The sequence below is a fragment of the Pan troglodytes genome, chromosome 17, assembly GCF_028858775.2.
Source record: "Pan troglodytes isolate AG18354 chromosome 17, NHGRI_mPanTro3-v2.0_pri, whole genome shotgun sequence".
In the NCBI taxonomy this organism is placed as follows: domain Eukaryota; kingdom Metazoa; phylum Chordata; class Mammalia; order Primates; family Hominidae; genus Pan; species Pan troglodytes.
Genome location: NC_072415.2, coordinates 37979468 through 38004846, shown reverse-complemented (window position 1 = coordinate 38004846; position 25379 = coordinate 37979468). Strand labels below are relative to the sequence as shown.

The window sequence follows — 25379 nt, the reverse complement described above, 5'->3', positions numbered from 1 at the left end:
CTCTGACGGTCCCCAAATTTTGGATTGACTGTTGAGCTCATGTTCTTAGTCATCAAGTGTGTGCTTATTCCAAAATGTGGCAACTCCCCTCAGAGGGCGAGATGGCCATCTGTCAGGACAGACTTATTCCCAACTTCTTGAAGTCTTGGAAGATCTATAACTTTGCTTTTTTTTTTTTTTTTTTTTTTTTTTCCGAGACAGGGTTTCACTCTGTCACCCAGGCTGGAGTGCAGTGATGCAGTCTCGGCTCACTGCATTCTCCTCCTCCCGGGTTCAAGCTATTTTCCTGCCTCAGCCTCCCAAGTAGCTGGGACTACAGGTGTGCGCCAACATGCCCAGCTAATTTTTGTATTTTTTGGTAGAGATGGGGTTTCACTGTGTTGGCCAGGCTGGTCTCAAACTCCTGACCTTAGGTGATATGCCCGCCTTGGCCTACCAAAGTGCTGGGATTACAGGCGTGACCACTGTGCCCGGCCAGCTTTACTTTTTAAAGAGTTCCCAAACCAAATGATGACCACAGCAACAGTCTTAACAGTTTTCAAAGTTAGAAAGCAAACCAGGCTCTGCTCTGGAAGAGTCATCCAGGTGAAATTGTTTCTCAGTGTTCCAAAGAGCACAGTAGAGAGCTCGTGGTATGTGAGGGATGGACTGATAGTGGGCAGAGAAAACATTCTTCATTTTAACCTTTCCTGGATGCTGGTCAGTCTAAGCCTCTTGTCTGTAATCTGCAAGCTTTGAACTAAACAAAGTTGAAAGGGGGAAGTGGAAACATAAAGATACTGAATATGCTAGATGAGAAAAAAGGCATCTCAAGAAGGACAAGGACCATTGGACATTTCTGAACCTTGTGCTAGGTGACAGTATCTTAGATGCCAGCTTTCTGAAAGAAAACCCGGTATGCATGAGGTACCCCAAATGGTAAATAGGAAGTGCTAAACAACCTCCCACTGGGAGCCTCTCCCCAGTTGGGTTTTGGTTTGCAGTCAGCCTGTTCAAACCTCCTTTCCCTTTGAGACTTTCCCTTCATCTCCCTTGGATCTGACAGCCCAGTGTTATCACCATGTTGGGTTCGGTCTGGTGGTTGACTGGTGGAACAGGTGTTTTCAGTCTCGGGCCCCACTGGCTCTTTCTCTGCCATTTACTATGGAGTTGCTTTGGCCAAAGACGGCTGCCTCAAGGGAAGATTTCTTGTTCACTTGTAAAGGCCATCCAGACCACTTGGTGGAGGCTGACCCTTGAGCCAGTGGTCAAGCTGTCAGAATCCATGCTGTCCCCACCTTGCCCAAGTGAGACCCTTGCTAGTGTTCTTGAACTCAGTGTTATTAAAAAATAACAAACACTGCTCATTGACTAGTCTTTAGGCAGTAGATGTTGAAATAATCCTCTTTTTATGCCCCTCAGCACGTTCAAGCTGAGGCCCCTCAGCACTTCCAGAGTCCTGAGCTACCTTAGACCATTGCCAAGGCCAAATTGCGGCAGCTTTCACCCAGATTGTGGCATCCCTCACCCAAATTGTTCACCACTGGGCTAAGGTCGCTGTGCATCCTGCCTCTTTTCTATTCTAGGATCCTTGGCCTATAGTCTTTCCTGAGGTCCTGCTGGTTTTTTTTTATTTTTTTCTCGAGGCGCTACCTCTTAAACAGCTATCATTTTCCTGGAGATAAGCTACCCTAAGTGGTGGTCAAGCATCAAGGTCAAAATACTCTGTGGTTTAGAAATTTAAGCCTTTTGATGTTAAAAGCCACCTCTCCAACTATAAAAACCAGCCACCCTACACAATCAAGGCTATAAACCACCAAGTTAAAAAAAAGTGCCGGGGGCCAGGCGCGGTGGCTCACGCCTGTAATCCCAGCACTTTGGGAGGCTGAGGTGGGTGGATCACCAGAGGTCAGGAGTTCGAGACCAGCCTGGCCAACATGGCGAAACCCTGTCTCTACTAAAAATACAAAAATTAGCTGGGCGTGGTATAGGACACATGTAGTCCCAGCTATTCAGGAGGCTGAGGCAGGAGAATTGCTTGAGCTGGGGAGGCGAAGGTTGCAGTGAGCTGAGATTACGCCACTTCACTCCAGCCTGGGTGACAGAGTGAGACTCCCTTTCAAAAAAAAAAAAAAAAATTGCAGATCCTGAGTAAAGCACCCTTTTCCCACTGCCAGAAGCCCAAGTTCCTCCATGAGTACTTTCTTCCCCTACATTGGACTCCTTTTTTATTTCTCAAGATCCCCAGATAGTTCACCAAGTGCTGAAGTCTTTGAAAGGGCCCAGTAAATAGGACCTGTCCTCCCTGTCTTGAATTCTGAACCGAGGGAAATGTAAGCCATCAGAATCAGAAAATACGAAAGGAAAATATCACCGTAGTCCTGATAAGCACTAGGCTGGCAGGCATGGCCTTCATCTATTGGCAAGTCCCCCTTACACTGAATCCCAGAATCCCAGCATTTCAAAGACATGCCCACTTCCTTCCACTGCCAGATTGCTGCAGGGAATCTGTGAACTCCCAGCATGGAAAATGAGATCACCAAGCTTCTTTTCTGTGGACCTGTGACTCCCAGATGGGCGGAGTAGGGGACAGGGTTGGGCACCAGCTGCTCAGATTATTCTTTCAAATGCAGGCTTCAGGTAAGTTTGGTCCATCCCTCTTTGTTTAGCATAACACTTTACAAACTTTTTAGTCTCAGGACTCTTTTACGTGCTTAAAAAATTATTGAGTTCTTCAGTGAGCTTTTCTATTGTAGATAATATCTATTGCTGTTTACCATAGAGAATTTAAACTGAAAAAATTATATATTCAATTCACTTAAAATATTAAACCAGTTGTATGCGTAACATAAATAACAATTTGTATGAAAAATTACTATATTTTCCAAAAGAGAAAAACAAGATTAGTGGGAAGAGTAGCATTGTGCCTTTACATTTTGCAGTGTCTTTAATGTCTGGCTTAATAAGAAGATAGCTGGCTTTTCATATCTCCTTCTGAATTTTCTCTGTTAAGGTATCACACATAACATAGCCTCTGGAAAACTTTACTTTACACTTGTGAGATAATGAGAGTGAAAAGGGCAAATATGTTGTAATATTATGGAAGTGGCTTTGATTTTGTAGATTCCCTGAGAGGGTCATGGGAACTCCTAGGAGTCCACTCCTCGGACCATACTTTAAGAATTGCCATTCAGGGTAAGACTGACTGGGCAGTGGAAAGCACTGGGACAGTGAGAGTTAGCAGAGCGCCTTCCCATGGAATGAAGCATCAGGAAGGGAAGAAGCATTTCCTCTATGGGTTACACTGTGAAACTATCCAGATGCCAAACATCAGTCACCCAAGATATCCATGGGTGGACAATGCTTGTCCTTCACCCTTGAGTTGAAACTGGAACTGACGATATTAGCTCTGCAACCTCTCAGCCTGCAGGGCTTGGAGATTTATGTCTTTATTGCTTGATCTATTAGAACACCACTGGATGGGGTGCTGCTTCCAGAATAAGTTCAGGAAAGGCTTTGAACTCTGGCGTTATGCCTCCTTTCGCTGCAATGCATTTCTGGAAGCTGTGCCTTGAATGTTGTTTTCTCACAAGAATAATGCTATAATTGGGTTGTGTTTATCTTATCAGGGACTCAGAATTACATAAATCATCACTATGGCCAGCTACTCAAATTAAATCAGAGTTACGGGGACTGTAAACATCTGTAACCATTTTTAAAAAGTGAAACCATGCTCCAGGTTTTATGAAATGGGCCTAATTGTACATGAATACAGGGGACTCCAGAGCAAATAAAGTGTATAAAGAGTTCATTATAGACTATAATTATTCCTTCATCAGTATCACCTCTGAAAATTAACATACTAGCCATGATAGCTATTGACTGATAACTTTCCATGTATACTTTTAGAAGAGTTTGGGCTGGGGGGGGGTGTGAGGCTTTGATTTGGAGGAGTTAAAACAAAATGTTTAAAAAAGTTTTACCTGAAGTCTTTTTTTTCCTAATTTTTTCCGTAGTGAACAGAAACATTGAAATTGTTTTATTAGCATATATCACATATGATATGTGAGAATCATATTTTAGGAGAAAGTTTATTATGGCAGCAGGCAGATTTTTCACTTAGTCTCAATTCATATAGGACAATTTCCAGCCCTTAGCCAGTTAGGTACTATGTGTCAATGTATGTGAATGCTTCCTAATGGAAGTTGTAGTGGTTGGGTTAAGGGTAATCCCTAAGGCCTTTTGATGCCGGTTTGAGTAGTGTCCCTAAATTGACTAACTAGATGACTTAGGGCAGTTTTTTTTAAGTTAGTTTCCTTGCCTGCAAATTGGCGGTACTAACAGCATCTACCTCATAGGGTTATTGTGAGGACTATTTAAGATATATTGCATGGAAAGCATTGTAGCATGCTTTTTGGCACATATTAAGCACTCAGTAAATATTTGCAGTCACTGATATTGAGTGTCTTTAGTTGAATGAATTTCCAAGTTCATTATAAACAGTCTAATGCCAAGTGCTATACTATTTGATAACATTTTGAGTATAAACGTGTTGCAGTCTCTGCTGAGTGTAATGAGTTGACAGGACAGAATCAATCTGAGCCATGATTGGCCATCTCTCCTGGAATGCCACGGGTACTTCTGGAACTTTTTCTGACTGTTTAATTGCACAGCTGCCTGGGCCATTATCTAATGATAGTATTAGCCTTTTACCTGCCAATTAAATCTGTAAGTACATTGTTACTACCTGTTACATTAAGCATCCACTTCATGGTAAGCTCCTGTCTATCTTTTGAGACTTTACTCAAGGAAGCCTGGAAGCCTAGGAAGCCTCTTCTCACTTTGGCAGAGGAGATTTGGGATTGCACAGAGGTCTATGTGGATGTCACTCGATGTATGTTTTCATATTGTCCTAAGCCTTGATAGGTTCTACTCCTGGGAAGGTGACATTCTATACCACATTTTGTATGCAGACCCAGATTTTGACCCAGATTTTTGTCCATCAAACTCTTGTATTGTGGTGCTGCCTTTTAGCTAAGAGTTCAGTTTCAACAGTTTGCAGTTTCCTGTGCCAGCATCAATGCTATTTTTGCCTATTCTCTTTGTCCTTACTTGATTAAAAGAAATGACAATGAGAAAACTAAAAGTACTGATACTAGAGATACTCAAGGACACATCCTAATAAGATAATTAAAATAAAGATGAAAATTACTAGGCGGTCAGATGGGGCAAATGTGTGGCCTCAGTGTGGTATTCATTGAACCTAAGCTGGTCTAGATCACATCATGAAGGCAAGAAAGAGTTAAAAAACCCATGCAAGACACGATAATCTCCTTCCAGGATGGTACTTGACAAAACAAAAATATTGCAGCTGTTCAGGGTTAAACTTCTGCACGTTTTAAGCATTTTTGCAGGGATGTGAAATTCAAAGTGCCATCGGTGGCATTACTGACACAGAGAAAATCTTGAAGAGTGGCAGTAGCTCTTGAATAGTCTTCTTAACATAGCCTCCAACATCATGGATGGAATCCTGTGAGATGTCGAGAATCTGGCAACTGTAATTGTATGGTGAGAAATTGGATTAAAAAATAAAAAAATTAGTCATGCCGAATGTTCTCGAACAGTTTCATTACTCTATCACCATGTACTCAACTAACCACGTTAACAGTGTCTTCATTAACTGTTTATGTTCGCTTATGTCATTTGGAAGACATAACCGCATAATAAAAGTATTACCATAGTTGTCACCCTCCCTGTACTGCGGCTCCATCCCCCAACCCACAAATCACGTATCATGAAGGGAATTCCACTTGTGCGTCTTTTGTCCTTGTTTGTGAGTGAATTTCCGTTTTTTTGCAGGCTTGATTTCTTTAAGGTATTGCTTCTTCACAAAATAATTTTAAAATATTTCTCAGTTACTTACAGAACAAAGAGATAAAAGTCTCCACAATCAAAACAATACCAGCATCATAATAGTTAACCCTTGTCCTGTGGTGAATCACGTATTGTTTTTTAAGCCCTTTGTATTCTTCACAACAATCCTAAAGACCTGTACTTTAGCTATTATTATTATTATTATTACAGAGGAGGAAGCTGAAGCACAGATGAGGTTACATGGCTTGCCAAGGTCACACAGGTAGTAGATGGTGGAGGCTGGATTTAAACCTGAGCAGGTTTGCTGCAGAGTTCTCAGTCTTAACCCAGTCCTACCCATTATTGCCCTTATTTCCACAAGGAATCAGGGGAGCAAACATAATGCAAAAGAAGGCCTCAGCTTTGTTGACTGCATTTGGTAATCTCCCAAACAATAATGTAATTGTTACAAGATTGTGACCATGGAATCTCTGATAGGGAAAAAGTAAGAGATCAGTGTTTTAATCCGACATCCAATGGATTACATTTAAGAGTTTATGATAACTAACTTAGTCTAGGTTTTGGTTAGGCAGTCTTCAGAGCCAGAAAGAAAAGTTATGATTTCCTTAGGTTTAGGCTGCTTTCAGAGGTGAAATTTTTAGCCAATAATCATAAATGATCTTAATGAGGAAGAGAGTGAGGAGACAAGGCAACTGAAGTCTGTCCATGGTGATTCCACATGGAATATTTAAGAGCTTGGATTTAGGAGTGACTTGGAGGAAATTGGAAAGCAGATTGAGTGACCAAGGATGACTATGAAAAAGAATAATGAGAACGGGAACCGAAAAGAGTAGTGGACTCGGCTTTAAAGCTCACAGCATTGAGACCGTGGAAAAATTTGAACAAGAACAAAAACAATGTCCCTGCGAGTGCAGAACCAGAACAGAGAGACTGATACTCACAGGCAAGCAGAACTACTCAACTCCTATTACACTTCTGTCCTCTCTAGACAAGGAGGTCGATCTTCAGCCTGGGAAGAGTAGAGTAAATACTTGTAAGAGGAAATTGAAACTCAAGATAGGTGAGCTGATTGTGCGAGAGCACAGAGCGGCACTAAATGAGTTCAGATCCTCTGACCAGCGTGAATTTCACGCTGGTGGGCCGAGAGGGCTTGTTGACTGCTTGTCATCCTTGAGGAATTGTGCAGACGAGGAGAATTGCTAAAGGACTGGAGATGGGGTAATGCTCTGTTCAAAGCAAAAGAAATTCAAAATCAAGAAGGTGTAGTTTTCAGAATAAAGAGAGCATGGGATTAAGAACAGAAAAACCATGGTTTCTGTATTCCTTTTTGTTGTTGCTAAGCTATTGGGTTTGAAGACTAGGGTCAAAAGGTAGCTGTGCTGTTTTGAGAACGTTCAGAAAGGTTTCCAGAGGTAAAGATAAGGGCTGGATGTGTGGCCACCACTTGCAGCACAGGCACTTGTTAAATACATAGATTTATCCATCATGCCTCTTGAGAGTCTGTTTTAATGAGTCTTGGGCTAGGACCCAAGAATCTGTATTTTAAACAAATGTCCCAGATTGCTTGCTGTGTTGAGTAAGTTTGAGACCTACCGGCCTGTATGGCAGATGTACCATGAGTTGGATTCGTGTTGCCCCAATAGTATTAATACTGTGATGACAAATAGCTAAGACATTGAATAACCATGTGCCAGACACTATCCTAAGTGCTTTACACATATTAACTCATTTAATCCTCTCATCTGCCCTATGAGTTGGTGCTATCTTTAGTACTCTTGTTATACAGATGGGGAACTGTTTCTTCTCAGAGGTCTGGCAGATAGTATCCATGGGACTGGGATTTAAAGCCAGGCAGTCTGACCTGTTGGAAGTTCATGCTGCAGTCACTCTGCTCTTCTTAAGAGCCCAGGGCTTAGGGCCCCGGGGGGTTGGGGGGTGTTGCCCCTGGGCAAATTTCCCCAAACCATGTCTGGGCATGTGACGTACCCTGTTTTTAGCATCTAAGTAGCATCTACATGAAGACTTTGGGGTATCTCATTAGACTTTCTTGATACATAAAGCTGGAAGGAATGACTAAAGCCAGCTGGAATTATTAATTTATTGAGACCAAATTTTGGAGGGTTAAATATAAATTGCTCCCCCTAAGGACCCAAAATCAGCAGCAAAGATAATAGAGGAGGAAGCCATAACTTAACAGTTGCCTGGAAAAAAAAAAGATCAGGATGGTTTTGGTGGACTACAAGCTCAACATAAATCACCAGGGGCTTTGTTCTGCTGTACCTTTTGCCTGGAATGCCCTTTTCCACTTCCCCCTCTTTCTCCTGGCAAATTTTTAATCATCTTTAAAGTCAGAGCCTAAATGTCACTTCAGCTATGGAGTCTTCCTTGACTTCCACGGACAGATTTATCATCCCATTCTTTCTGCTTCTTTAGCACTTTGTTCCTGACATTATAGTTTTGCAATTATTTTTCCTACTTGCGGCACCCGTGTTCACAGCCACTCAGCTGGAAACCTGAGGGAAGGCATCATTTCCTCCCTCCCTCCCCCAGTGAGTCCCTGCCTCAGAAGGCCCTATCGATCTTAACTATCTTGGTATTGACAAAATCTGCCCCTTTTTCATTCCTTGCAGCCCCTGCCCTGACTCAGGTCTGTGTCCTAGCTTGTCTCCCAGTTGTCACTTGTCATCCCCTATCACACACACACTTTCCCACAAAACTCAGAGAATTCTCTGTCAGATGCATTCGGTCTGTGCTTAAAATCTGTCCCTGGCTGCCCCAGCCAACAGGATAACCCCAAGCCCCCAACCATTTGTGATCTAACCCTGTCTAACTCTCCAGCCTCAACTTTTGACATCCTGCCTTGCTTCTTGGACTCCAGCGACACTGAACTCATTGTTATTCCCCAGGCACTATGCTGTTTCTTGCTGCCTTGTTTTAGTTCAAGCAGTGACTGCCTAGGATGGCTTTCCTGCCACTCTCTAGCGCCTTGCTACTCCAGCTCTCTGCTTGGGAAGCCCCCAGATTCCCTGCCCTGGGCTTTGCTCATATCCTCTGCATATCTTAACCTCCCACATTAAATCTTGAGCTCCTTAAAGGCAGGGGCTATATCTTGTTTTCTGTTTCTAGTGGCAAATGAACACTCAGTACATGTTTCTTGAAAGATTGTATTGTAATTATTTGTTGTACTTGGAAAGACTACAGAGTTTGAATCCTGCCTCTTTCTCTCTTGGATGTGAGGTCTTGGGTATTTCACTGTACCTCTGTGTGAGAATCTATTTGCTCATTAGCAAAATGCAGATAGTTTAACCCCCTCTTAAGGGGCCTATTGTAAGAATGAAGTGAGATAACAATGTGATACGAAACTTAACACACTATTCGAGGGATCTGCAAACTACACTCCTGCTGCCATTATTTTTGTCTGGCCAAGAATATTTTTTACATTTTCAAATGCTTTTAAGCAAGAAAAAGAAGAAGAATATCTTTCAAGACTTGAAAATGGAATGAAATTCAAATTTCAGGGTACATGAAGTTTTATTAGAATGAACACAGCCATGTTCATTCATATACTGATTGTCTATGACTGCTTTTGCACAACAGCAGCAGATTGAGTAGTTTCAGCAGAGATCCTATGGACTACAAAGCCTGAAATACTTAGTTTACCCTTTACAGAAAAAGCTTGCCAACCCATGCACCATTCAAATATTAGGGAAATGTATGTTATTCACAACCTCCTCCTCATACCCACAGATAACTTGTTGAGGGTAGGATGCCTCTTTCTCCTCTTGGAAGTTCCAGAATTTCATCCTAGGCCTGGCAGAGTGATGACTTTATGTGGGAGTAAGCCTCAGGGGCTGGGTTTTGGCTTTCTGGGATGCAGGATGTTCCAAGAGTGATGAGGCTACTTGAGCAGACAGTGATCCTGATACCGATAGCAGTGTTAATGGGTAGGTAGATACCTCTTTTTCATGTGTTGCTGTAGAACAGGTTTTCTTAACCTTGGCTCTGTTGACATTTTGAGCTTGGCACTCCTTTGTTAGGGATGCTGTGCTGTGTGTTGTATAATGGTTAGCAAATTCCCTGCTCTACGTATTTTATAATGAAAAAGAGAAAATACCAGAAACCAACTGAGAGCCAGTAGCCACTAGTAGCCAGTAGCACCCCCTCGCAGTTGTGACAGCTAAAAATGTGTCTGCACATTGACAGATGTCCCCTGGGGAGCAAAACTGTCCCTGATTGAGAGCTACTGTTGTAGAACATTCAGGCATTAGCTATGGGTTAGACCAGAGAACCTCCAATGCCCAACAAGGATTACCACCACAGTGCAGTCAGCCCCCCAAGGGGATTCTGCTCATCAGCTCTTGGTCTCCTGCAGTCTCATACCTGGTATCAGCCACAGCCTTGTAGGGTTGCAGGGAGAATTGAATGAGATACTGATTTACCAACACAGTGCTTGGTGCAAAGTAAGCCTCCACTATGTCCAGCTGGGAGCTTGTATTCATTTGAGTGCTTCCTGTTTGTTTTTTGAACTTGGTAACTTTGCTATTTTTTGACTGAAAGTTCAGAGAGGAAATAAATAGGGAGAATATATATTTTAACAATTTTATGGAGATTGTTTTTAAGAAAATACATTATAGATTAGTATTGTGGATCCAGGATTATATTATTTTGTGGATCCGTTTTGTCTTGAGGAAGAAGAATTTAGGAAAGTTTCAGCTATTTAAGATGAATATGAAATTATTCAAAGTATGACATGACTTCCATGGATATTTAATATTAGTAGTCAGTATTCATTAGAGATGTGCTTTAAGAGCATTTTTTCAATAATTCTCATGGCCAACCTGGCTGGTTGGTACCCTTTTTTACATGAGGAAAATGAGCATGGAGAGGTTTAGTAAGGGGCAGCACATTGAGGACAGAAGGTCCCTTTTCTGAAATAAGGCAGAGAACAAAACACAGAGGTGAACATTCACTGTCTTCCTGACAGCTTCGACATGGCCCTGAAGTCCTATTTCTGTGGGTTTGGACCAGGAACTTGGTGCCGCTGATTCTCCTGCCTTAGGGCAGATCCACTGGGAAACAAGATTGAATAAAAGCTTACGGTTTTCCTCTAGTCTTGAGACTTTCTTGATCTCTGAGTTCTTACCCACAAACCCGCATACTCTACTACCCTGAACGCCCCCATTTGAAACGTGACCCCCATCTGCTCCGTGCCTTCCATCGCTGGCTTCTGGCCACTGCGTTTCTGGGCTCCAGCCTGACCTGTCCTGGGCTAGCACCTGCCATGCTTCACTGCTCTTAGAAGCCTGGGCTAGAAGGGTGAAGAGGCAGACTCGTAACATGTTGGTGGGACACAGGTTTACAACACATTTGTCCATTTTATATGGCAAACTGGGGAGTTCCCTGTGTTCGTTTGGGTTAGCTAAAAGCAAAAGCTTTCCTTCACTCAGTGCCTGCACTGTGCCAGGCATGGACAGTACCTGGATGTTTACACGTGTCAAGTATCAGACTGTCTCCCAGTGTCCCAAATTTGATGGGTGTTGGAAGCCTCACTTCTTATTTCTCAATTGGTTTCTGATATTTTCTCTTTTTCATTATGAAATATGTAGAGCAGATAGTTTGTGAGGTGAATACTGTAATTTGTACCTATGTGTCTATGCAGATCTTTACATTTTACCTGGTTTCCTTCAGTCTTTTTGAAAGAAAGTAATTATTACAGATAAAATTGAAGCCACTTGTACAATCTTTCCTGATGCCTTTCCTAGTTTTCCTTCCCTTGGGGTAACCATTATCCTAAATTTCATGTTTATCACTATGTTGTTTTCCTTTTCTTCTTACGTAAGTATGTGTTCAAAACATTATGTTAACTTTTGTGTTTAAATTTTATATAAGCGGAATCATCAGTCATGATTTCTACTTTTTTTTGCAAGATTTCATACTGCAGTGTGCCTTGTCTTCAGTCTGAATTTGGGATGTCGCACAAATGGGTTTCTGAACTTACTAAATAGTCATCTGTAGGTTGATTTATAATTAAATTTATATCTTAATCATACGTGGAACTTAAAGAAACTGACTTTTTGTTTTGTTTTAGTTTGCCTCTGAGATGTAGCCATTTGGATAAATGTAGTTCCAGTTCTTTCATTTTAATGTTGTTTTCTTCTTTTGGCTTTGTGATGATGTATTAGTCCATTCTCCTTCTGATGGACATGTACAGAATCTCTGCTATTACAGTCATGTTTCAGTGGACATTCCTGCACATGTCAACTGGAGCACTCATGTGGGGTAATATTTCCGTAGGAATATGGAGGATATATCCACATTCATCTTTACTAGAGTTTGCCAAAATATATGCCAAGGTAACTGTACCAGCTTCCACTCACACCTTTTTAGGGGACTGGTTCTTCTTTATTCTTCACTTGATACAGCCCTTTCTTGCATATAACAGACTTAAAACTACTTACTCATTCGACGGGCCTGAACTAGTATCTCACTGTTGCTCCTAAAAATTTTTTGAGAATAAATACTGTGATATTTAATACTGTTCAAATTTAATTTATTTCTTATTTTCTTGGATTTGAAAAGAACAGTTTATTAGATTGGTCTAGATTTTTGCAACATTAGTATTTGCAAAATTTCACATGCATAATTCAGGTAGTCATTTAATTATGAAGCTGCCCTGCATTGCTTCATCCAGACAGTTGTTCTGAGATCTCTCTGTTTCTGGGACTTCCCTTCTCCTTCCTCTCAATTTCTGGTTCTCTCTAGGGTGGACTGTCCCTAATGCTGTCCCTATGGCCACTGGAATCCCTTCATTGGGTAGCCTCATTCTACTCGTCCTTCCTCTGTATTTGAATCCCCATTAGTAGATGGTAGAGTTTCCTATAATTAATGCAGATGCTACAGGAGCTCTGCTGAGGGCTGACTGTCCTCCAATTGTGTCAGTAGGGCTGAAAGAAGTAGGGCAACTAACTTGGAGGGTTAGCTAGACAGTAGTAGGTATGACTGAGTTTTAAGCACACTGAGTAAATTAACTGTGCATATGATGATATAGAAAATGACAGATACTTGGTTACTTTCTAATTTTAAGTGTAAAAAACATAGTTGTATTAATCTTTACTTAAATTTTTAATGTATCACTGTCCTTCAAATTATAGAAATAAATATATAGTTTTGATTGGTTTTACTTGGTATAAAATATTATCTGTCCCACTGTTGTAAGTATATTATAATTTTATTTTTAAATGAACGTGGCATCTTGAAACCAGTTTTATAGAAAATTAGCTAAAAATATAAAAATCTGTGTACTTGAATGTATACATTTTTCATGAAAACTTAAGTTACTGATGGTGATTTGTGGAGCCCAAAGACTATTTGGCTGTCCCCCAAACCCCACGCCCACTTGGTGGTTCTTCAGTCACAATGAGCATTTTAATGGAAATGTTCAGTCCTTAGAAGAACCTAGAATGTGTATTATTTCGCTTTTACTGGACTAGACAAGTGGGATTTGTTTCTTCTACTCCAGTTATCAAAATGATTAACCCTTTGCCCTCTACATTCTAATTGTAAGCACTTGGAAACAAAGGGGTTGTTTGTACAAGATAGTTGAAAAAATGAGGCTTTATGCCAAGTGGAATGTTTCTCAGTTGAAGGAGGTAGCAATCATTGCACACTTTTTTTTTTTTCTTGTGTTGCAGGCGTCTGTAGAGGCTTCTGGTGAAATCGCATTATGCAAGACTGGATTTCCTGAAGATGTTTACAGTGCAGTCTTATCGAAGGATGTGCATGAAGGACAGCCTCTTCTCAATGGTACTATCTCAAAAGATATATTTGTACATGCAGTGTCCATGCTCATGAAACAAATCAGCCGTTAAAAAAGCCTAAATCATTTCTACTGTATAACAAGTATGAATTTTTCACAATCACTATGATGAGACTGTAGGGACTTTATTTTAGGATTACAGAAGAGCTCATGAATCTCTTAGATACATAATTAGAAGGCTCCTGATCTCTTGAAATCGTCAGATTTCTTCCATTTTTAATTTACAGAGAAACCGTTATGTAACTGATTATTACCATTTTTGTGTATACATTTTATTTAAAGAATAATATTTTGAAGAATATGAAACGTCTAGTTCTAATGGCTTTAAAATTTATTTACAGCAAAAAATTACTTAGTATTTTGAATTAAAGAAAGGAAATTATTATAATATTTTATTAGATAAAACGTGAAGCTTTAATATATAGCTGAATTACATTGAATGGATTTAACATGTAAAGTCTCAGTGCAAGAGTATGAAATTCATATTTTTGTTATGACATTGTTTATAGCAATTACTAGAAAGCTAATTTAGTTGTAGCATATGTGAATTTTAAATATAGTCTCATTTCCCATTTAAATATGGATCAAGTTCATTATAGTTATCATATGGAAACTCTTGCCAATAAGTCTAGATAAAATCTGAAATAAAACCTAAGTATCAAAAGGAAAACTGAAAGCCCTTTCCTTTAGCTCTAATTGAAAGCAAATAAAATTTTGGTTAGTAGTATTTTCATGGACTTATTTATTATTACGCAAAATGTCATTGAAATGTGAAAGCAAGAAGAATTGATTAGTAAGTTGTATTTAAATTTTAATTCCCCACAAATCTTGCATATCTCTGAGGCTGTTTTAGAGAGCTGCTTTTAGAAAATCTGTGTAACCTCAACTAATTAATTTACACAGAGCTCTACCACACAGCCTTAATTGAAGTGTCTCCACAGTACCGACAAACCTTAGTGGTATAGTACTTAAGAATACCATAGACAGAGGACTTTGAAATGTAAATGGCCTCTTAGCTACTATCGTTCTTGGGTGCAGGTTACATTTTATTTTAATTTCTATTTAAATTAGGATTTGCTCTCACCTATGCTGTCTTTCTGAAGTTGATTTTTAATTTTTTTAAGGCATTCTCTTGCCCCTGCCTCATTACATGGTATTTTAATGGGTGAATGTTTGAGTTAGTCTGTCTCAACACTGAATTGCTATCTCATCTGGTGGGTAATGGAGGTTTAATTTAAATCCGTGTACAGCCTTTCTTTAACTTAATATGACTTTTGGAGTTCTTCTGTGTGTATCCCATTTTCTTTAAATCTTTAAATTATTACTTGGCACCCTAGAACTTGTATGACCTGTAAATGTGTATAAAATATATTGATATGATTCTGTAGAATAATTCAGACAGATAATAAAAAGTGGAATTTGTTGCATTTCTGCAGCATATTTTTGAGATTCATTTTTAAATGGGTAATTTCATTTTCTAAAAGCTTGTAATTTGTTGTTTAAAGTAAACACATGGTGTGTCACTAGCAGCCATTGATTTAAGATTAATTACTTTGGCGCGTTGAATAGTTTTGAAAATGATAGCTTGTTTTCACATTATTAGATAATGCTGGTGACAGGAGAAATTGGACATAGCTTTTTGCCAGTGTCTTTTTAGGATAACTAGAAACAGGATTTTTGCTAAAGTTGTAAATGTGAAAGATTGAAAATATTTTTTACTTTGTGCTCTAGCCATCAGTGAGAAAAGTATGTATAATGGTCTCTGGTAGATTTTTACAGTTTTGGTATATCCACTTGTTCCCAATTTTAGGTTGTAGCCATTTTTTTTAAACAGTTTTTCACATGACACCATTACTTTTTTCTTTATCATTCTCAGAATATGTTAAAGGATACCAGCATCTTAAAGCTTGAAACATACTGTTTAAAATATTGATTAGTAGAAAAAAACAACTTTTTGGAAGGAAGAAAATTTACACAGGCTTTTGTGGAACATCAGCATTTCTATTCAACACAAGCATGTTATCTCCAGTTAATGTTTCTTCTGGAGAATTGCTACTTAGGATAATTCTGGGTTTTTACCTTTTACATCTTTTTGGAGTTTTTATTAGAAGGATAATCCAATGCTATAGCTATACACTGAAGCCAAATACCACACCATAATTATATCTATGAATTCTGTGTACTGCAGTAAATCCATGTACTGTATATTTGCCACAGCTGAAAGGGATATATTACGAGGCCAACCAGAGTGATGACTTTTGCCATGATTTTGTCGCCTATAGTGTTTAAGGAAAGCAGTAATTGTACATAAGAGGTATGTGACAGTTTTCTAAGGCATTCACCTCATAGCATGTTCTACCATATATTGGCTGACTTTAGAGTCCAAGACCCTGTTGGAATCGTAACTCCTAACTCTGGATGCTTCCTTTAATTTCCCGTTGATGGCATCTGGGGACAGGATGACAATGGCTCACCAGTATGTACAATATACATTCTTAGGATACATCTGACACACTAGACTTTGTATAAAAGTTTAATATGTTGGTGTATTGGTACCATGAACGCTGATGATTTTTCCAACAATTAACATAATCTTTGCAAAAATGCTTGAGGAACATTGAATGTAAGGTAGAGACATAAGTTGGTATTTGTCATGTTAGAAAATTATATAGAAGAAGCATGAAATGTACAAACTGGACTGTGGTTTAAAGAGCATTCTTTCCTCCCCATTTCCCTTTATTTTTTGCTAGTGTAATGAATTTTATCAAAATAACAAACTCAAAGAACTAACTGTACAGCTTCCATTTATCTTCTAGTTTTTAACCGTGTGTTTTTTGTGAAATCATAAAAAGGGTGTTCTGTGATCAACCTTAACATTTTATGTAATATCACATGAATACATCCACTCTTTGAAGATAGTTCTGTATTTTAAAAAATGGCTATATAGGCCTTTGTCCCATTTTGTTAGCAAAACCAGATTCTGCTTAACTGTGCCTCTATTTTTGAACATACAGGTTGTTTCTAATTTTCCTCTCTTATATGTAGTGCTGCTATGGAGATTGTTTTTAGAGATCTTTGATTTTTCTTTAGGGATTTTTTTGGGGGAATTTGTGTTCAAAAATAGAATTACTAGGTCAAAGGGAATGTAGAGTTTGACAGTATCTTTTTTCTTTGCATTTTGTAGCATGCTTCATTACAAGGCTTGTGTGTTAGTTCTTTTCAATATCCTCATCACCATTTAATTTCATAATATATTGTCATTTTGCTCTTTCCCCTCTGGTGAAAATCATTCCTTTTTTATCCCGTGGCATATATATGGTTGCCTTTATAAATTAGGATCAATTTTTGTATGTTTAGGCAGTCATTTTTACTTTGCGTTTTTCTATTCTGTTTTAAAAGCATTTATGGCCAAACTCTTCATTTTAAAAATAAGCAAATTAGAGCTCAGAGATCATAGGCTTTTCCCGTGATTATATAGCTCTTTTTTTTTTTTAATTTTACTTTAAGTTCTGGGACACATGTGCAGAACGTGCAGGTTTGTTACATAGGTATACATGTGCCATGGTGGTTTGCTGCATCTATCAACCTGTCATCTATGTTTTAAGTCCTGTATGCATAAGGTATTTGTCGTAATACTCTCCCTCCCCTTGCCCTCCACCCGCCGACAGTTCCTGGTGTGTGTTATTCCCCTCCCTGTGTCCATGTGTTCTCATATTTCAACTCCCATTTATGAGTGACGACATTCAGTGTTTGGTTTTCTTTTCCTGTGTTAGTTTGCTGAGAATAATGGCTTCCAGCTTCACCCATGTCCCTGCAAAGGAAATGATCTCATTCTTTTTTTATGGCTGCATAGTATTTCATGGTGTATATGTGATTATATAGTTCTTTAGATTGTTAGCAGCAGATCTGGAATTAGAACCCAGGTTTCCTGATTTCTAATTTAGTTCTGATGATGGTGATGATAAAAAACTATTATGGTATAACACAGAGAAAGGATCCAGCCTAAATATCCAGGTGTCTTGTGGCCACTTTATTTTAGAGCAGGTCTTTATTCCCCATTTACCACCATGACTTGTGTGTTAACTAGATATGTTTGCGAATTGGGGAATATGTTAAGCAACTCCTTATAATTAAAAAGCATCTTTCAATTATTGTCACTGTTAGTATTTTGTACACACCTGTTTACAAGCAGAAGAACCTGGGGCTTTTGAAGATAATATGTAGTCCTTAATATAACTTAACACTCCACTGACTAGGAAAAAAAATCTCTTGTGGTAGCATATTTCTTGAAAATAAAATAACTGCAATCATAAATTTTCATTTTGTCACTAACAGTGTATCTAACACTATGAAATAACAACCACACTGTGACATTGCAGAGAGGATCCTGGGCTGTTTTTAGTGTGGATGTCAGGAGTGATATTCTGTGTGTTTTGCATTGGTGGTCTGCATGCTTAGATATTTCTCTAAGTAAACTCCTCTGAATCTGGTCAACAGAAATAGCAACCTGCAATTACCATGAATATTTTCAGTAATCCATTCATGCTCACCATCTCTGGGCAGCACATGATGATTATTTTCAACTAGATGGAATTTGATTTAGATTAGTGTGCTTACTGATTGAGGCTTGTCTACATTAACATGGTCAGAAGAAGCTGCGGTATGGTATCTTAAGATAACAGAACTGAAGTACTTTTTATTAGTTTAGTAGGACTATACAATTGTACAACTCTTCTATTTTTTAATAATATGAGTACTTTTGTATGATGTATTACTAAATTGGGAAAGAGACTTGAATTATCTGTTAATGAGTGCATGGCTTTTGTTTTTATGTATATTTTTATTTTGATACATCTTTTTATCAAATGTGTAAATGTTTTAAAATATTCGTAAGGCAGGTTTATAAACATCTTGTTAATAAAGCCAGCCAGGCCCTTGCACTTTACGATTTCCAACTGATTGTGGAAAATGGTTCCAAGACAGAGATTGTTCTCTGATATTGATGATTAAGGAGGAAAAAATGAAATGTCATCCTGTACATTCTCAGGGGCGGAGGACATTTTTTTAAACCTTGGGGTATTTTTTGTTTGTTTTTAAAAAATAATTGAATATATGATAAGATCAATAAAAGAACCAAGAACTTTCCATCCTTCTTGTTTTTTTTTTTTCTATTTCAATCCTTATTTTCATAGCAATCATTTAGGCTTATTTAATACTTGGAATTTTTTATATCCCTTTCGATGTATTTTAGGTCTAGTTTTCTTAATGCAGTGCAGCAAACTAAGATAAGCCAGTTTGGGTGGTCACTTTTCTATAAAGTCCTTTTGTAGTTCTTCATAGCCTTCAGTAATTTGGACTAGCTGAGATCTCTTCCCTCACAAACTTAGAACGAGGAGATATGTGTTAAAGAAAGCAAGTCACAACTCCACATCTATCATGCATGCATACAGACATATTAGCAAGCAGACACCCAAATGGTTTAAAACCTGTCCTTTTAAGATCACAGAGGCCGTTACTCTTTATCCTTTTAGGCTTTCTCTAGTAAACGTCTAGTAGGAAGTAGAAAAGAAACTCAATAAATAAGTAAAATATACTGAATGATAGATGGTGATAAATGCTATGGAGAAAAATAAAGCAGAGAAGGGAAATAGGGAGAATGTGTGCCTTTGCATTTAAATAGGATGGTCTGAGCAAATGTCATTGCATAGCATACCATTGAGTAAGAACTGATGTTGGTGATGGTTCAAGGATGTTGGTGATGGTTCAAGGGCCTTACATATTAAGGGGAGAAGCATTACAAAGAGAGCTAACAGCAAATGCAAGAGTCCTGAGGCAGAAGTGTGTCTGAGGTCAGATGAGGTCAGATAAGTCATGGGCCACTTTGTGTGGGGCTTTGACTATGAGGAGCTAATGATCTATTGGAAGGCTTTCAGTAGAGGTAAAACATGATCTGACTTTCAAAACAGGATCATTCTGGCTGTTGTGTTGAGGAAAGAGCAAAATGACAAGAGGGGAAGGGGAGACCAGGTAGGAGGCTAGTAATAATCTGATGAGAGAAGGTGGTGTGGATCAAAGTGGTAGTGGTGGAATTAGAAGAAGGGATTAGATTCTGAACTTTAAAAAATAATAATTTATTGAAGTGAAATTCAGGTAACATAAAAATAACCATTTTAATATGAACAGTATAGTGGCACTTAGTACATTCACAGTGTTGAGCAACCATACCTCTATCTAGTTCTAAAATGCTTCCATCACTTCAAAGTAAAGAGAAAACACTCTAGTCATTAAGCATTTTCCTTCTGATTTCCCATCCCTGTAGCCTCATACACCTTTTGCGACTGACTTCTTTCATTTAGCATAATATTTTGGAGTTTGTTCATATACTAGCTTGTATTATTACCCTGTTCTTTTGCACTGCTAAATGTATTCCATTGTGTATATATCTGTATACTTTTCTGAGTTCCTGTTTTCTTTGGAGTATATACCTGGGAGTAGAATTGAGGGATTGTATATTAATTTTTTCTTTAACTTTTTGAGCAGCTGTCAAATTGTTTTCCACAGCAGGTGAACCATTTTGCATTCCCACTAGCAGTGTACAAGGATTCCAATTTCTCCACATACTCATCAACACTTGTTATCTTATTTTACATTTATTTTGATTGTATCCTAGTAGGTGTGAAATGGTACCTCATTGTGGTTTGATTTGCATTAATGACTAACGATGTTTCATACCTATATATATATAGGTATATATATATATATATCTTGTTTCGAGAAATGTCTATTCAAATTGTTTGTTAGCTTTTTAAATTGAGTTGTTTACCTTTGTGTTTTTGAGTCGTAAGACTTCTTTGTATATTCTGGATACTAGATCGTTGTCAGATATATGATTTACAAATATTTTCTCCCATTTCACAGGTGATTGTTTTAGTCTTTTTGAACTACTATAACAAAATCCATAAATTGGGTAGCTTATAAACAATAGAAACTTATTTCTCACAGTTCTACAGGCTGAGGAATCCAAGATCAGAGTGCTTGCAGATTCAGTGTCTGGTGAGGGCCTGCTTCCTTATAGATGGCCATGTTCACATTGTAACCTCACATGGTAGAAGAGGCAAGGAATGTCTCTGGGTCCTCTTCTGTAAGGGCACTAATCTCATTCATAAGCACAGAGCCATCATGACCTAATCACCTCCCACAAATTCCACCTCCTAATACTATCACATTGTTGATGAGGATTTCAACATGTGAAATTTAGGGGGATACAACCATTCAGACCATTGTACTTGTCTCTTCACTTTCTTGGTAATTTCCTTTGATGCACAAATGTTTTTAATTTTAATGAAGTTCAACCTACCTGTTTTTTGTCTGGTTACTCTTGCTTTTGATATTGTATCTAAGAATCCATTGCAAAATCCAAGGTCATGAAGATTTACCCCTATATTTTTTTCTAAGAGTTGTATGGTTTTAAAACACTCATATTTAGATAATTGATCTATTTTTAAAATTGTTGTATATAGTGTTAGGAAGAGGCCTAATTTCATTCTCTGAATATGTTTGAAGATAGAGTTGACAGGATATGATGGACTGAATGTGTACATGGGAGAGAGGAAGGGTTCAGGGATGACTACATGTGGTGTTTGAGCACTGCGAAGGATGTGACTGACTGTGATAGAGAAGATCAGGAGCTTGGTTTGAATCTGTTGAGATGAAGATCAGAGATGTCAAGAAGACATTTGGATATGAGTCTGGGGTTCTGTGGAAAGGGCTTGGCTACAGAGTTGGGAGTACTCAGGTGTACAAACAGTAAGTAAAACCTTGACACAGGGTAATAAAATCACTGTGGAGCTGAATGTGAGGACGAGAAGCCTAAGAAAGAAAAAACAGTTTAAATATCAAGCCTTTGAGAACTGTAGTGTTAGGAAGTTAGAGTTAAGGGGAGAAATGGAGACTGAGTAAGAGTGATCAGTGAGGTAAGAGAGGACTCAGTAGGCTGTGATGTCTTAGAAGGTAAGTGAGGGAGTGTTTCAAAGGAAAGGAGTGATCATCTGTGCCAAATGCTATGGAAGAGTCCACTCAGATGAGGACTGAGAAGTCACCATTGGATTTAGCAACATGGAGGCAACTGGTGTTTTAGATAAAAACTCTTCAGGACAAGGATCAGAAGCTTGATTTGAGTGTGTTCAACAGTCAGGTGGAGTCTGGAAACTCAGTTTGGATACAGATTGAGTTCTTCATTAAAAGAAAAAGAAGAAATTGGGTGGTTGTTGGTAAGAGAAGTGGGGTCAACTGAGGCCATTTGTTTTTGAAGATGGGAGTTACAATATGTTTGTGTAATGAGGTCAAAGAATCCAGTGGGGAGGGAAAAAGTGATGGTGCAGAAGAGGGGAGACAGTTGCTAAGACAATATCAGCGACTAGGCTAGAGAAATAAGATCAAGGAGGTTTTAAAAATCTGCGTTTTTTAACACATCCTGCAGATGTTTTTATGTACCTGCATTTTTAGAACCACTCTAACACATTTTGTTGAGTCACTCCTAAAATGGTTAAAAACTCTTCATTTTGTCTTGATGATTTTATGTCAGCAGAAGGTTTTCTTCACAGAAATGGCAGAGAGGATAAAAATGAAAGCCTTGTGGTGTTCAATGATGTAAACAGCATTTTCATTGCTGTAGCATCCTTGACAGATGGTTTTCCAGTTTCTGCAAGAATACTACTGTCACTCCCTTCCCCCAAATGAGGAGGAGATCACTCTCTTACCAAGTCTTCCCCATCTTTGGAGCGCTCTCACCGTTAAAAAGTGATTCAAGTTTAACTGAAGCATAACGTTTCTAAAATTTTTACCCACTGGTGACTTTGGCGTCAGTCACACAGAGCAAGTATATCCTTTTTTGCTCGGAGGGCATTCATTTTATTATTTCTTCATTTGACAAGTCATGTTGAACGGTGATCATGTGCCAGGCCTTTCTCAAGGAACTGCGCAATAGTGGTCAACAGACAAGCAAAATCCCTGTAGTAGGAACTTATGTTCTAGAGATTCTTCAAATACCTGAACATAATCACCTTGGCTCCTTAAATCTCCTCTGCTGCAGGCTAAACATCAAACAATTTCTTCAGTGATGTTTGAGGATTCTTGTTTACTCTTCTCTTTCAAATAGGGGAAACTGAGGTTCCCTCCACAACTGAGCTCAATACTTCGTGGGTCTCGATACATGGTACTGAGGCATTCTTCTTGCCTTTGATGTAGATGTGGGACTTCTAGTACAGCCCAGAATGGATTTGGCATTATTTATGGCTGCATCATTCTGTTGGCTCCTGTTAAGTCTGTGGTTAACTAAAACTCCTGGGTGTTTTTTTCAGACAAACTGCTTACCATCTTACACTTGTAAAATTGATTTTTGAACATAAATGTTAGACCTTTTGGTTGATTTTTTTTAAGGTCCTAGCTTCAACGTTATCTGGAGACCCCACTGACAACCCAATCACGTAATGGCCCAAGGAATTAATGCCAGTACTTATTTTAAATCCTCTTTTGAAGAAAGGGGTATACAATAAAATCGACAAGTTTTAGATGACATAAGCTGTCAAATTGATGGAGTAAAACCTTCACACACACACACATCCAGACACACACACATTCTTTAAATAATTAAATGAACAAAAATTAGTCCATGAATTTCAGCCTACAGCAACTTTAAGACACATGTTAAGACTATATTTTAATTCTTGGCCTGTGATTTTCTTAAAATAGAATTCTTAATGCCAGGCAATGGAAAAAAGGCCTACTGCAGATATATGAAAGTAACGGGATTTAGATCATTCCAGTTATGACTGCTTTAGATCTCTCCTGAAAAAAGCATCTTATTCTTTTTAACAAAAAAATAAAAATTATATATTTCTAAGAATGTATTTATCTTATTAAAGAACATCTATAGTTGTTAAGGAGTGTCCATTTCATCTTGAGGACTTTTATATCAATAAAGGGTTGTCTCCTAAACTTATAGAACATAGAACAAAGATCCCTTATGGTGTTCGGACATTTGAGCACAGTTTTTTGTTTTTGTTTTTTTTGTTTTGTTTTTTTTTTTTTTGCCTTTAATACCTTCATGTTTTGAACTGTGTCTCTGCAAGAGTCTAAAGTTTGCTTTTTTAATTGTTCATTGTTAAATCTTTTATAGATCACTCTGGTTGGGATTTGCTCACTTATAAGGAGAAAGTCACCAACAGCTTGATCTATTATTTTTCCCTCTTCAATGTGGATTAAGGTCTTTTTATGGATGCTTTCCTGTCATTGAAAAATATATATCCTTTAGACTTCTTTCCAAATGGAATCATCTTTGATGCTAATATTCATACTCTGTGTTGTATGAAGAATAAAACTAAGAGCCCCAGCCACTTTTGAAGATGTGTGTCTTTACACCAGGGCCAGTCTCTGCTGCGCCTCCCTGAGAGCCAGTCATTCTTTGTAACAATGCATTATTTCACCTGAATTGAAGGTTTTCATTAGTGTGAGGAAGTAGCGCTTCAACATATGGACTCATCAGATTTTAATTGTACTAACTTTTAAATTGACTCCTACCTTATTCTGTGCTGTTTATATGCCTTTATTTTTCCAGTTCAACTTTTTTTTCTAGTGTTCTGTATTAAAAAGTGTAGGAAATAACTCAAAGTCCTCATGTTTTAACTCTTCTAACCCAATAGCATTGGTTTTCAAATTTTAGATTTCTTAAGAGTTATTCTGGGGAAGCTTGTTAAAATGCAGATTCCTGGGCCCCAATCCAGAGTTTGAGATCTGGGTCCTAAGAAATGTATTTTCTCAAGTGAATTCTGAGTGATTCTGGTAGATTATTTTCTACTATACTTAGATATTTGGCCTTAGCTTGTATTTCCACAACAGAAATACAGATTATCTTCAGTTATGTTCACTCTGTTTTTAGATAGTCTAGATGGATTTTTGGAGGTGTTGTACTTTGGAGGTTATAAATTAAGTCTTCTTTCTTGTCTTTTATATAGAAGTCTACTTTATGTCCTTGGGTAGACATTACCATCATCTAAAACAGATACTGAAGAAACCTTTATTCATGTTAACAATTGATCAGAACATGTCTGTATACATTATTAGTACATTTTTGTTTGTTTTTAAATATTTGAATATTTATTTCACCAGATGCTCAAATAAGGAGATGAGTAAACTCTGATAAATGTGTTTAATGACAAATTGTGACGAAGATTCTTCATTTTACTTGATGGTAAAAAAAAAAAAAAAAAAGATTACAGCAAAGAACGTGGCCCATAAACTACTTCTCAGTTCATTCCTAGACCTGAAAGCTCCTCCTTCCTTCCTAACCACTTCATTAAACTGCTGATGTTATCATCTGACCACAGACATTTTTGGCAAAGAGGAAACACCTGATAATACTGCCTTTGATTTTCTTCTGACATCAGCTGGCCTTCCTGATGTTCTTGACTTTAGTTAGCAACTTGTTGGATTATATTTTGAAACCCTATAAGTCAGGGCCAGTTCATTATTACTTTGTCTTTCATTTCAGAAGTTAACTTTAAATTAAGTATTCTCAGATTTGGCATGTATTGTGCATTTGAGAAAATGTTGATAAGGAAATTCTCAGGTTCTGGGAAGTCTTTATATTCTGTACATTCATTCAACAGATACTTGTTTTATGTTTTGTGTAAGGAAGTCACTATGTATTACC

The 25379-nt window shown here is 38.2% G+C and overlaps 1 protein-coding gene across 1 annotated transcript in view; it reads left to right on the top strand.

The window, feature by feature from the left end:
- The window catches only part of CDH2 (cadherin 2), a 226464-nt gene that overhangs the window by 15849 nt on the left and 185236 nt on the right, over positions 1 to 25379 (top strand). The window contains exon 2 of the mRNA XM_523898.8: positions 13545 to 13656. Coding sequence (XP_523898.3) covers positions 13545 to 13656 — 112 coding nt within the window. The remainder of the gene's footprint in view (positions 1 to 13544; positions 13657 to 25379) is intronic.